The 14461-nt window shown below is 40.1% G+C and overlaps 1 protein-coding gene across 1 annotated transcript in view; it reads left to right on the plus strand.

Moving 5' to 3' along the window:
• Positions 1 to 2612: 2612 nt before the first annotated feature.
• Positions 2613 to 14461, plus strand: part of ZC2HC1B (zinc finger C2HC-type containing 1B) — a gene marked incomplete at its 5' end in the record, with an annotated part of 33845 nt that continues 21996 nt past the window's right edge. The window contains 3 exons of the mRNA XM_027552144.1: positions 2613 to 2696; positions 6678 to 6797; positions 7323 to 7461. Of these exons, the coding sequence (XP_027407945.1) occupies positions 2613 to 2696; positions 6678 to 6797; positions 7323 to 7461 (343 nt within the window). The remainder of the gene's footprint in view (positions 2697 to 6677; positions 6798 to 7322; positions 7462 to 14461) is intronic.

A 14461-nucleotide genomic window follows, 5' to 3' on the forward strand; every position in this document is an offset into this window, starting at 1 on the left:
AGCCTACATCTGTGTCTCTAGCCCTGACCTCCCTTATTTCCATCCTGCTGGCTGGATGACTCTATCTCAGACTCAGTATTTCCAAAGCTGAGGTCATTTTTCTTACAAGATGTCCCTTCTTTTTGAATTATTTCTTTCTCTCCATAGTCCTATTGTCTTTTCAGTCCCTGAGCATTCTTCTCTCTGTCACCTCCTAGTATCCCCCAAATCCAGTCATCATCTTATTGATTCTTTGGCCACAGAGTCTCTCATTTCCTCTTTCCTTTGCATTTCAGGTCTACACCGTTAGCCTTTTAACTAAAATCCCACTTTCCATCCCCACTGCTATCTGTTCATCCCTCCTCAGCTTTGTCACATGAATCTTCTACAGCGCCATCCAGGTTCTTCCTGCTCAATGTCCTCAATTGCTCCCCTTATTTGTATAATAGAGATTAGCCAGATGGTTAGTCTAATATAAAATATTCCCCATGATCAAACTGATTTTTAATGATCTTTATATTTTAAATATTTATGTTTTATGAATTTATTGATTTGGCTGCACTGGGTCTTAATTGAGGCATGCAGGACATTTTTTTTTAATTGATCTTAGTTCCTTGACCTGGGATCGAACCTGAGCCCCCTGCATTGGCAGCACAGTCTTAACTGCTGGGCCACCAGAGAAGTCCCTGCTTTTTTAATCTTTATTCTCAACTCCAGATGAACTGAAAGGCAGTAATATGAAACAAAACTTTTTTCCAGAATTCCACAATGGTTTGCTTTTCCAACTTCATTTAAAGTAATTTATGGGCATACCTTCTCTCCTTTTCTGTGCTGGACCCATGTATAGTTTCTCTCAATATCCCCACAGAGTTGCATATAGCAGGTGTTTGTTTATTGAATGAATAATTGGTCCTATGGTGGAAACTCAATTCTCATTTAACCCATACACCCAACAAGTAATTATTGAGAACCTTATTGTGGGTCAGGCACTTTGAGGCATTAGGACAGAGTGGGCACAGTTTTGTATTTCTCTTTTTTTTTTTAAAGATATTTTGAGTTTATTCTTCATTTAATTTTGAAAACACTATAATAATTGAATTTTTTAGAAAAATAATAGCAAGTAGTGAATATATTATTGTGGTTCTTCACTTATTTTCTGCTACATATAAAATGTTTTCTGTGAGTATTCTTCGCAGGCCCCGTGAGAGCTTGGACACAGAGCACCACACCTGGGGTGATACTTGTCATTCTCATGTGCTGCCTCATTGTAACGGCTTTGTCTTTCCTAGTTTGGACAAAGCCCACTGGTTCTACTTGGTCCACTTCATCCTCTTCTACTTCCTTTCTCTCGGGTAGTTTCCTAGCAAAGAGATTTGTTGAGAAAGCCATTCTCAGGAAAAAGTTCAGTTGCTCAGTCATGTCTGACTCTTTGAGACCCCATGGACTGCAGCATGCCAGGCTTCCCTGTCCATCACCAACTCCCAGAGCTTGCTCAAGCCCATGTCCATCGAGTCGGTGATGCCATCCAACCATCTCATCCTCTGTCGTCCCCTTCTCCTCCTGCCCTCAGTCTTTCTCAGCATCAGGGTCTTTTCCAATGAGTCAGTTCTTCGCAGCAGGTGGCCAAAGTTGTAGAGTTTCAGCTTCTCAGGAAACTTTACCTTAAATTCAGTGACTAGGCAACCCATTTCATACAGTTCATGATAAATTGGCATGCCTTCATTTAGCACACACGTGATCTTACATTCTAGTGGCAATCTTAAAGATGTTACCATTGGATTATTTGTGAAGCGTCTGCCTACAATTGGGAGACCCGGTTTCAATCTCTGGGTGGGGAAGATCCCCTGGAGAAGGAAATGGAAACCTACTCCAGTACTCTTGCCTGGAAAATCCCATGGACGGAGGAGCCTGGTAGGCTACAGTCCATGGGGTTGCAAAGAGTCGGACACGACTGAGCGACTTCACTTTCACTATACTAGAGTATCAGCTTTGTTTGTTGTTTAGTCACGTAGTCATGTCTGACTCTTTTGTGACCCCATGGACTGTAGCCTGCCAGGCTCCTCTGTCCATGAGATTTCCCAGGCAAGAATACTGGAGTGGGTTTCCATTTCCTTCTAAAGGGGATCTTCCCAACCCAGGGATCAAACCCACTTCTGCATTGGCAGATGGATTCTTTGGTGGCTCAGTGGTAAAGAATCCACTTGCCAAGCAGTAGGCGTGGGTTCAATCCCCTGAAGAAAGAAATGGCAGCCCACTCCAGTATTCTTCCCTGGGAAATGCTATGGACAGTGGAGCCTGGCGGGCTACAGTTCACGGGGTCACAAAAGAGTCGGACGTGACCTAGCACTAAACAACAACAAATCAGCTTTGTACTTAGTGCCTGATGGCTTTCTTTAGACATTAGTTTAATGATATATTAAATAATTGCACTCTGGTTGCCTGAGCATATGGAATTTATCTGTTTAGTGAAGTGAGAAGTCTGTGTTAGGAAAACATGGGTGAGTTTTACAAAGAATCTTCCTAAGAGAAGGAAGTCACTGGATGATGGGGGCAGAGTGAGGCTATCAAGCTATTGAGGTCTCCTCCACTTAGTCATTTCTTCTTGGGCAGGCAATTCCATGAAACTAACATAATGTGCTCTTGGATCCTATACAGATGGCAATCAGGAATTATTTCCCTGTGAAGTCTGTGGAAGACGCTTTGCAGCAGATGTTCTGGTAAACATAAAGACATTTTGTAGATGTGTTTCATTGGAGTTAAATGAACTGTCAAGTTAGTGAGGAGGCTGCAGTGGCAAAGATTAAAGACAGATGTGGAGGGAAAGCAAGGGGAGAAAAGTACATAACCTGTGGCTGGCAGGCCCCGAGGACACTTAGGTAGGTTGGTGCTGCCCCCTTCAAAAGGGAGCTTTTTAAATCTGGTCCTCTTACTGAAAGGAAGCCAGATAAAAGTGTCTTGGCACAGCTGATTGTCTCTTGAGAGGTTTTGGCTCTTTCACCTTTTCTATAAGCATCAAAAATTCAAATTTTAAGGCCAAAGCACCAGGGAAATTAGCTAGTCAAGAGGAATGAACATTGAATTTGGAGCATCTGGAAACTTGGCTTTTAGCCTCAAATTTGTCACTAATTCTGACAAGTCCTTTAACCTCCCTCTGTTTCCTGCTTTGCCACGTATAAAGACAGAACTCTCCAGTTTCAGGGATTTTATGTAATTTGAACAAAATGGGTGTTAGTCCTGTTCCAGGACCTAATTGTTAATTAAATTTAAGCTAACTGCATGTCAAGTCCCCTGATTGATGCCCATAAAGTTGAATAAAGGCTTGATTTATTTCAAAATTAGGCAAACAAACTTCCCATATTATGAAGGAGTTCCTGAGAAAAATGATTTTTTTTTTTTTAAAATCTAAGTAGATAATGAACTATTAGCTGGGACATTTAGATCAAAGAGACTTGTTTTCAAACTTAAAAAATTTGGACTATAATCCTGACTACATTTGGGGCAAAAGACTACCAAATGAGGTTGTAGGTTTTATTTCTCTGGGGAATTTAAAAATAGAATATCTGTTCTAGTTAAATGCAGCTAGAGTTTCCTGGATCTAGAAGGGGAACTCACAGGGCCTATTGTGGCCCAATAATCCCCCAGAGAGCTGCCTTTGCTAACCCAAGACTTCACCCCATGAGACTGGATTTGACACCTAGGGAGGTACCTTTGAAGAGAGATCACTAAATGCTAAGTATTCTTGAGTCCTCTTGAGTTTTACTTCGTTGACCTATTTCTAGGCTACAAAGAGCATTTGATCAAGTGATCTGCTCTTTCTCTTCTCCCCTTCAGTTTTAAAATGGTATGGCTTGTTCATCGCCAGGTGCAGTGATTTTCATGGATCCTGTATTTTTTGGGTCTGGACAAAGTAACTAAGTGATAGCTGTTATGAGTTCCATGACCATGAATGAAGAGTGCTTAGAGTGGAAGGCAAAGATTGGCATAATCCTTTAGTGGTACAGTAACTTTATAAAGGCGATACACAGGCAGTATTCTTGCCTGGGAAATCCCATGGACAGAGGAGCGGACTACTCTCCATGGGGTTGCAAAAGAGTCAGACATGACTTAGTGACTAAATCACAACTACAAACAACACAGGCAAAGCTCTATGTGCTGGTTCCCTGGTTTTTGTACCAGAAATGCTGAGTTTTTACAGGTCTACTGGCTGGAGTTGTTTTCTCTGCCAGTGGTCTTGTAAGTATTGTAATCCAGTTCAGTTCAGTTCAGTTCAGTCGCTCAGTCGTGTCCGACTCTTTGCGACCCCATGAATCGCAGCACGCCAGGCCTCCCCGTCTATCACCAACTCCCGGAGTTCACTCAAACTCATGTCCATCGAGTCTGTGATACCAACCAGCCATCTCATCCTCTGTCGTCCCTTTCTCCTGCCCCCAATCGCTCCCAGCATCAGAGTCTTTTCCAGTGAGTCAACTCTGCATGAGGTGGCCAAAGTACTGGAGTTTCAGCTTTAGCATCATTCCTTCCAAAGAATACCCAGGACTGACCTTCTTTAGAATGGACTGGTTGGATCTCCTTGCAGTCCAAGGGACTCTCAAGAGTCTTCTCCAACACCACAGTTCAAAAGCATCAATTCTTTGGCACTCAGCTTTCTTCACAGTCCAACTCTCACATCCATACATGACTACTGGAAAAACCATAGCCTTGACTAGACGGACCTTTGTCGGTAAAGTAATATCTCTGCTTTTCAATATGCTATCTAGGTTGGTCATAACTTTCCTTCCAAGGAGTAAGCGTCTTTTAATTTCATGGCTGCAGTCACCATCTGCAGTGATTTTGGAGCCCAGAAAAATAAAGTCTGACACTGTTTCCACTGTTTCCCCATCTATTTCCCATGAAGTGATGGGACCAGATGCCATGATCTTCGTTTTCTGAATGTTGAGCTTTAAGCAAACTTTTTCACTCTCCTCTTTCATCAAGAGGCTTTTGAGTTCCTCTTCACTTTCTGCCATAAGGGTGGTGTCATCTGCATATCTGAGGTTATTGATATTTCTCCCAGCAATCTTGATTCCAGCTTGTGTTTCTTCCAGTCCAGCGTTTCTCATGACGTACTCTGCATAGAAGTTAAATAAGCAGGGTGACAATAATACAGCCTTGACGTACTCCTTTTCCTATTTGGAACCAGTCTGTTGTTCCATGTCCAGTTCTAACTGTTGCTTCCTGACCTGCATACAAATTTCTCAAGAGGCTGGTCAGGTGGTCTGGTATTCCCATCTCATTTAGAATTTTCCACAGTTTATTATGATCCACACTGTCAAAGGCTTTGGCATAGTTAATAAAGCAGAAATAGATGTTTTTCTGGAACTCTCTTGCTTTTTCCATGATCCAGCGGATGTTGGCAATTTGATCTCTGGTTCCTCTGCCTTTTCTAAAACAGCTTGAACATCTGAAAGTTCACAGTTCACGTATTGCTGAAGCTTGGCTTGGAGAATTTTGAGCATTACTTTACTAGCGTGAGATGAGTGCAATTGTGCAGTAGTTTGAGCATTCTTTGGCATTGCCTTTCTTTGGGATTGGAAGGCAAACTGACCTTTTCCAGTCCTGTGGCCACTGTTGAGTTTTCCAAATTTGCTGGCATATTGAGTGCCACACTTTCACAGCATCATCTTTCAGGCTTTGGAATAGCTCAACTGGAATTCTATCACCTCCACTAGCTTTGTTCATAGTGATGCTTTCTAAGGCCCCCTTGACTTCACATTCGAGGATGTCTGGCTCTAGGTGAGTGATCACACCATCGTGATTATCTTGGTCGTGAAGACCTTTTTTGTACAGTTCTTCTGTGTATTCTGTATTTTAAAGTTTAATATTATAAGCTTAGGTTTGCTCTAAAATAAATGACTTCATGAAAAATGTTTGGACACACTAAGGGAAAATGTCTTCATAACTTAAATGGAATTGATGTATTTTTCATTTGTCATATGGTTGTCCCAGTTGTTCCTTGCAGATGTTCTCAAATATTTCTTTGAAACCTCTCCACTCATTTTTTTCAGGACTTAAGTGGTTTGATTTGCTGTATGTAGAAAAGCAATCCAGTTAAATTCAATTTTGAAATGTTAAGTGGTAAGAGTTTTTCTGAAAAGGTTCCACTTGTATAAGAAGCTAAGTTTCCCCTTACTTTGCATACTTTTGTATGCAGAGAATTACTTCAAAAGGATGGAAAAACAAGGTTGTTGGGACTCAATTCCTGGATGATTTGCTTTTGGAATTTAGAAACAGTGAAGGCAGAAAACAGAATAGAAGAAGTAAAGAAAATTTCCTTGGCTTCAATGAGTACCTAGCCGAATATCAGAGATAATTTATTTCAATTTAAACTAGAAACTGAGTCTTCAACATTGTTTAATGCTTGGAACTATTCACTGAGCCCAAGTGGTAAAGTTAAATATCTAAGACTAAATTTTAAGTCAGTTTCTTTAGCTGTAGAGGCCTTTTACTGACCTTGCCCAAACACAATATCTAGTTATGTGTAACATGGGTGAAGAGAGCCAGATGGATTTGCTCTGCTGTGATTTGAGAGTTAGAGAATGAACTTGGCTCTGAAGGTGCAACCCAGTCACTGCAGTGGGGGCTGCTTGAGTACACTGAGCCATCACGAACTCTGTGATTGTACATGTTAAAAATTTTAATCCCCACTCCTTCTTTTCTAGGAAAGACATGGACCAATTTGTAGAAAACTCTTCAACAAAAAACGTAAACCTTTCAATTCCTTAAAACAAAGATTGCGGGGCACTGACATTCCCACTGTGGGGAAGGCGCCTCAGTCCAAGGTACTATCCATATCTTCCTTGCTGTTGTTGATTATGTCCTTCAGTACATGAAAGCCTCTTTCTGGCTCTCTGCTTTCATTTTTGCTTGATAGGGCAATGTAATGTCATGTAAGTATAATCCACCTTTACTGTTTTCTTTTTAATCATGCTCACTTAGATTTCCAAATGTATTTCAGATACTTTCCAGATGTGGCAGAAAACAAATCTCGTTTATATTTTCATTAGAGTAGCATTAAATCCAGCAATTAACTTGGAAGACAGTCACTTTTAAGGTTACATTTAAGTCTTCCTTTAAAGTTTTGTAATTTCTTTGTTTTTTGTGATTGTTATTTTGTATTTTCCCTCACGACTGTGACTTGAAAATTTTTATTACTGTGTTTTCCAAACCTCTTTTAGTGCTTTTGGAAAGCAAATTCTCTTTTTTCTCCAAATTTCACAGTTCTGTTTCTTGTAAATTCAAATCCCAGCTTTAAAAAAAAGATAATAACAGTGAGATATATAGCCTAGATTTAATTTTTTTTATAGCCACAACCCGTGAGAAAATCTAACTGGAGACAACATCATGAAGACTTCATTAATGCGATTCAGTCAGCAAAGCAGTGTACACTAGCCATTAAAGAAGGCCGGCCTCTCCCACCTCCACCGCCTCCGACCGTCAACCCAGGTGTGTGGACACTTTGGTTTGCTTTTGACATTTTACTCTTAACCAGTTGAGGCTGTGCTTGATTTTTCGGCCTAGTCATTATGTCTTGCTTCCTCCTATATACTCTAAAATTTTAAACATTAGCAATTAAATTATATAAAAGTAATTTTACCATAAAAATTATCTCATCTTATTTTTTCAGTTCTGTATAAAGATTTTCTGTTTGCTCCTAACTTTAACATGAGATCACCACTGTACCCAACATCATGGCTCTACAGAACTACGGGTTCGTGTCCAGGTTGATGATAACGGAGCTAGGCAGAGCAGTTTAAGCAGTTCTGTAATAACTCCATAGTATCAAATACCCACAGCTCTTTTATTTTTTTGAGATCAAATTCTATAATATGAAAATCACCATTTTAAATTGTACAGTTTAGTGGCCCACAGCATTTTTACACTAAGCTTTTTATTTTGAACATTTTCAAATTACAGAAAAGTGGATGGAATAGTACAATGATGACTCATATACCTGCCACTTAAATTTGACAGTTTTGACATTGTCATATTTTCTGTCTCTTTCTCTCTTTTTCTGTGAGGGGGCAGAAAGATTTAAAAGTAAGCTTCAAACATCATAACACTTTATAACTATTTCAGCATGCATTTCCTAAGTACATTTCCTATGTAACTACAGTACTATTATCGCACTAAGTATTAATGTATCATATTTTCCAAGTTATGTTAAGAATGTCCTTTAAAGCTCTCTCCTCACCACTCAGCCACAATCCAGGATTCAGTCAAGATTTGTGCATCATCTTTTATTGTCTCTTTAGTCTCTTTTACTCCTGCACAACACCCCTGCCAGCCCAGTTATTTTATAGAACGTTTCACGTACTGGATTTGTCTGCTTCTGGGCTTCTCTGGTAAAGAATCCTCCTGCAATGCAGGAGACCTGGGTTTGATCCCTGGGTTGGGAAGATTGCCTGGAGAAGGGAGCAGCTACCCATTCCAGTATTCTGGCCTGAAGAATTCCATGGACTGTAGAGTCCATGGGCTCGCAAAGTGTTGGACATGACCGAGCGACTTTCACTTAAGCCATATTAACGTGTAACTTGTTCTCCACCTCCTGTCTTTGTAAATTGGAGATTAGGACTACAGGCACGATTCAGTTCAGTTCAGTTCAGTTGCTCAATCGTGTCTGACTCTTTGCAACTCCATGAATTGCAGCACTCCTGGCCTCCCTGTCTATCACCAACTCCCAGAGTTCACTCAAACTCATGTCTATCGAGTCTGTGATACCAACCAGCCATCTCATCCTCTGTTGTCCCCTTCTCCTCCTGCCCCGAATCCCTCCCAGCATCAGAGTCTTTTCCAATGAGTCAACTCTTTGCATGAGGTGGCCAAAGTATTGGAGTTTCAGCTTCAGCATCAGTCCTTCCAAAGAACACCCAGGACTGATCTCCTTTAGAATGGACTAGTTGGATCTCCTTGCAGTCCAAGGGACTCTCAAGAGTCTTCTCCAACACCACAGTTCAAAAGCAACAATTCTTCAATGCTCAGCCTTCTTCACAGTCCAACTCTCACCTCCATACATGACCACTGGAAAAACCATAGCCTTGACTAGATGGACCTTTGTTGGCAAAGTAACGTCTCTGCTTTTGAATATGCTATCTAGGTTGGTCATAACTTTCCTTCCAAGGAGTAAGTGTCTTTTAATTTCATGGCTGCAATCTCCATCTGCAGTGATTTTGGAGCCCAAAAAAATAAAGTCTGACACTGTTTCCACTGTTTCCCCATCTATTTCCCATGAAGTGATGGGACCAGATGCCATGATCTTATGCCATCATCAGTTTTCTGAATGTTGAGCTTTAAGCCAACTTTTTCACTCTCCTCTTTCACTTTCATCAAGAGGGTCTTCAGTTCCTCTTCACTTTCTGCCATAAGGGTGTTGTCATTTGCATATCTGAGGTTATTGATATTTCTCCCGGCAATCTTGATTCCAGCTTGTGCTTCTTCCAGCCCAGCGTTTCTCATGATGTACTCTGCATAGAAGTTAAATAAGCAGGGTGACAATATACACCCTTGACATACTCCTTTTCCTAATTGGAACCAGTTTGTTGTTCCATGTCCAGTTCTAACTGTTGCTTCCTGACCTGCATATAGGTTTCTCAAGAGGCAGGTCAGGTGGTCTGGTATTCCCATGTCTCTCAGAATTTTCCGCTACACATGGACATCACCAGATGGTCAACACCAAAGTCAGATTGATTATATCCTTTGCAGCCAAAGATGGAGAGGCATGATTAGATTGATGTTAATATGAATCCCTTATCAGATATAGAATTTTTGGATATTTTCTCTCATTCTGTGGACTGTCTTTTCACTGTGTTGATGGTATCCTTTGATGCACAAAAGTAATTTGATGAAGTCCAGTTTACCTATTTTTTCATTTTTTGCCTAGCTTTTCATGTCGAATCAAAAAAAGTATTGAAGTCTTCCCCCTGTGTTTTTTATTCTAACAGTTTTTATAGTTTTAGCTCTTATATTTAGGTCTTTCATCCAGGTAATTTTTGAGTGTGGTGTAAAGTAAAATCATTTGAAGTTGGATATCTAGTTTTATATGTGAATAAGTAACTTTCTCATCACTATTTGTTGAAAAGACTTTGCTTTCCCCATTGAATGGTTTTGGTGCTCTTATCAGAAGTCAGTTGACCATATATATGAGAGTTTATTTCTGGGCTCTATGTTCTATTCCATTTTTCTATATGTCTGTCCTTACACCAGCACCACACTGCTTTGATTACTATAGCTTTGTAGTAAGTTTTGAAATCAGGAAGTGGAGAGTCTTTTACGATTATTTTGGCTATCTGGAAACCTTTGAGATTCCATATGAATTTTTCAGATGGGGTTTTTTGCAGTTTCGAAAAATGCCATTGAAGTTTTGAATCTGTACATAACTTTGAGTGATGTTGTCATCTTAACCAGCAGCCTCCAACCTTTTTGGCAGAGGGACTGATTCTGCGGAAGAAAACTTTTCCATGAACTGGGGGTGGGGGTCGTTTCAGGATGATTCAAACACGTTACATTTATTGTGCACTTTATCTCTGATCTCACGCTACTGCAGGTCTCACAGGAGGTCCACAGCTCAGAGGTTAGGGACTCATGACTGTGCACTTTATCTCTGATCTCATGCTACTGCAGGTCTCACAGGAGGTACTAGGCCACAGCTCAGAGGTTAGGGACTCACAATCTTACCAACTGTTGTTGTTCAGTCACTAAGTCATGTCCAACTCTTTGCAACCCCATGAACTGTAGTACCCCAGGCTCCTCTATCCTCTACTATCTCCCAGAGTTTGCTCAAATTCATGTCCATTGAATCAGTGATGCCATTTAACTGTCTCATCCTCTGCTGCCCCTTCTCTTTTTGCCTTCAGCATTTCCCAGCATCAGGCTTCCCTGGTGGCTCAGATGGTAAAGAATCCGCCTGCAATGTGGGAGACCTGGGTTCAATCCCTGGGTTGGGGAGATCCTCTGGAGAATGAAAAGGCAACCAACTCCAATATTCTTGCCTGGAGAATTCCATGGACAGAGGAGCCTGGTGGGCTACAGTCCATGGGGTCACGAAGAGTTTGACACAACTGGATGACTTTCACTTTCCCAGCATCAGGGTCTTTTCCAGTCAGTTGGCTCTTTGCATCAGGTGACCAAACTATTGGAGCTTCAGCTTCAGCATCAGTCCTTCCAGTGAATATTCAGAGTTGATTTCCTTTAGGATTGACTGGTTTGATCTCCATGCTGTCAAGGGGACTCCTCGAGAGTCTTCTCCAGCGCCACAATTTGATATCTCTTCAGCACTCAGCCTTCTTTGGGTCCAACTCTCACATCCGTACATGACTACTGGAAAAAACATAGTTTTGACAATATGGACTTTTGTCAGCAAAGTGATGCCTCTGTTTTTTAATACACTGTCTAGGTTTGTCATAGTTTACCTTCCAAGGAACTTGTGTCTTTTAATTTCCTGGCTACAGTCACTGTCCACAGTGATTTTGGAGACAAGAAGAATAAAATCTGTCACTGCTTCTACTTTTTCCCTTTCTCTTTGTCATGAAGTGATGGGACCAGATGTCATGATCTTAGTTTTTTTAAATCTTGAGTTGGAAGTCAGATTTTTCACTGTACTTTTTCATTCTCATCAAGAGGCTCTTTAGTTCCTCTTGGGTTTCTGCCATTAGAGTGGTATCATCTACATATATGGTGGTGGCTTAGTCACTAAGTCGTGTCTAACTCTTGTTACACCATGGACTGTAACCTGCCAGCTTCCTCTGTCCATGGGATTCTCCAGGCAAAAATACTGGAGTGGGTTGCCATTTCCTTCTCCAGGGGATCTTCCCAACCCAGGAATCAAACCCGGATCTCCTGCATTGCAAGCAGATTCTTTACCAACTGAGCCATGAGGGAAGCCCTGGTATATGATATTTGTCCTGGTAGTCTTGATACCAGCTTCTGATTTATCCAGCCTGGCATTTTGCATGCTGTACTCAGCATATAAGTTAAATAAGCAGGGAGACAGTATACAGCCTGTTCATATTCCTTTATCGATTTTCCAATCCATTTGTTTATGTCTTCTTTAATTTCTTTCAGCAATGTTTTGTAGTTTTTACTGTTTAATTCTTTTGCTTCTTTTGGTTAAATTTATTTCTAAGTATTCTTTTGGTATTATTGTAAGTGGAATTGTTGACTTTCTCTTCAGATTGTTAGTGTATAGAAGTACAACCAGTTTTTGTGTGTTTTTGACCTGCAGCTTTGCTGAATTTTGATTATTAGCTCTAACAAGTGGTTTTTGGTGTGGAATCTTTAGGGTTTTCTACGTATTAGTTTATGTCATTTGTGAAAGGAGATATTTACATATTCCTCTTCAATTTGTATGTCTTTTCTGTGTTAAATCTTCTGGCTAGAACTTCCAATACCATGTTAAATAGCATTGGTAAAAGCAAATATCCTTGTATTATTTTCCATTGAGTATAATGTTAACTGAGGGTTATAACTGACTACTTAAAGCATGAGTAAGAGCGTATTATGGGAATTATAACATTTGGAAGTGAAATGTATGGCAATAACAGGATATGGTTGAGTGGGAAAATGAATATATATTGTTGAAAGGTTCTTACGGTATACATGAGTAGGTATAGTACTATCTGAAGGTAGAGTATTATATCATAAAGATGCCTATTAATAAGCCCTAGAGTAAGCATTCAAACATATTGACATATAGCTGATAAGATATTATGTAGACTGGAGATAAAATGGGAAAAAATTCAATTTAAAGAAGACAGGAAAAGACGAAAAAAGGAATAAAGACCAGGTGGGATAAATATAAATAGCAAAATTATAGATTTAAACCTAACCATATAGATCAGTTCAGTTCAGTTGCTCAGTCGTGTCTGACTCTTTGCAACCCCATGAATAGCAGCACACCAGGCCTCCCTGTCCATCACCAACTCCCAGAGTACACTCAAACTCATGTCCATCGAGTCAGTGATGCCATCTAGCCATCTCATCCTCTGTTGTCCCCTTCTCCTCCTGCCCCGAATCCCTCCCAGCATCAAGGTCTTTTCCAAGGAATCAACTCTTCACATGAGGTGGCCAAAGTATTGGAGTTTCAGCTTCAGCATCAGTCCTTCCAATGAACACCCAGGACTGATCTCCTTCAGAATGGACTGGTTGGATCTCCTTGCAGTCCAAGGGACTCTCAAGAGTCTTCTCCAACACCACAGTTCAAAAGCATCAATTCTTCGGTGCTCAGCTTTCTTCACAGTCCAACTCTCACATGCATACATGACCACTGGAAAAACCACATCCTTGAATAGACAGACCTTTGTTGGCAAAGTAAGGTCTCTGCTTTTTAATATGCTGTCTAGGTTGGTCATAACTTTCCTTCCAAGGAGTAAGCATCTTTTAATTCATGGCTGCAATCTCCATCTGCAGTGATTTTGGAGCCCCAAAAAATAAAGTCTGACACTGTTTCCTCTGTTTCCCCATCTATTTCCCATGAAGTGATGGGACCAGATGCCATGATTGTAGTTTTCTGAATGTTGAGCTTTAAGCCACCTTTTTCACTCTCCTCTTTCACTTTCATCAAGAGGCTTTTTAGTTCCTCTTCACTGTCTGCCATAAAGGTGGTGTCATCTCTATATCTGAGGTTATTGATGATAGTTGCCTATAAATAACCTGAACACTTAAGATAAAATGCAGAGATTGTCAAACTAAATACTAAAGCAGAATCCAATTATATGCTTTCCACAAGAAACGCTTTAAAGACACAAATAAGCGAGCCAGGAGATAACGAGATAGGGAGGTAAGCCAGATGGGTCTAGAGAGGCCACACCTTCCCTGAGGGACAGCTGCTCCTGTACGTGTATCATTTTGATCTAATTGACATCTGTAGCTATCATGTGATACACAGTGACAGCAGAACATAATTGTTATCAGGTACACATGGAACATTCAACCAAAATAGACCATGTGCCAGGACCACAAAGTAGATCTCAATAAATCTGAAAGGATTGAAGTCATACAGACTATGTTATTTGAGTACAGTAGAATTAAATTAGAAATTAATGATGAAAATATATCAAGAAAACTCTTGAATATTTGGAAATTAATAAATAATTTCTAAATACCCTATGGATCTAAGAAGAAATTACAAGAAAAATTAGAAAATATTTTGAACTGAATGGTAATGAAAACATACCAAAATTTGTGGGATTCAGCTAAAGCAGTGCTTAAAGAAAAGTTTATAGCTTTAAATGTTTGCGTTAGGAAAGGGGGAAAAGGTTTAAGTCAATTGCCTTAAACTTCCTCTTTAAAAAGTTAGAAAAAGAAGAACAAATTACACGTAAATTAAGTATAAGGAAGAAAATAGTAAATGTAATTCATCATATTAACAAAATATTTTTTTCAAGTATATGGTCATCTCAGTAGATACAGGAAAAGCCTGTACAAAATATAATACCTATACATGTTTAAA

This window comes from Bos indicus x Bos taurus, chromosome 9 (assembly GCF_003369695.1).
Source record: "Bos indicus x Bos taurus breed Angus x Brahman F1 hybrid chromosome 9, Bos_hybrid_MaternalHap_v2.0, whole genome shotgun sequence".
NCBI lineage: Eukaryota > Metazoa > Chordata > Mammalia > Artiodactyla > Bovidae > Bos > Bos indicus x Bos taurus.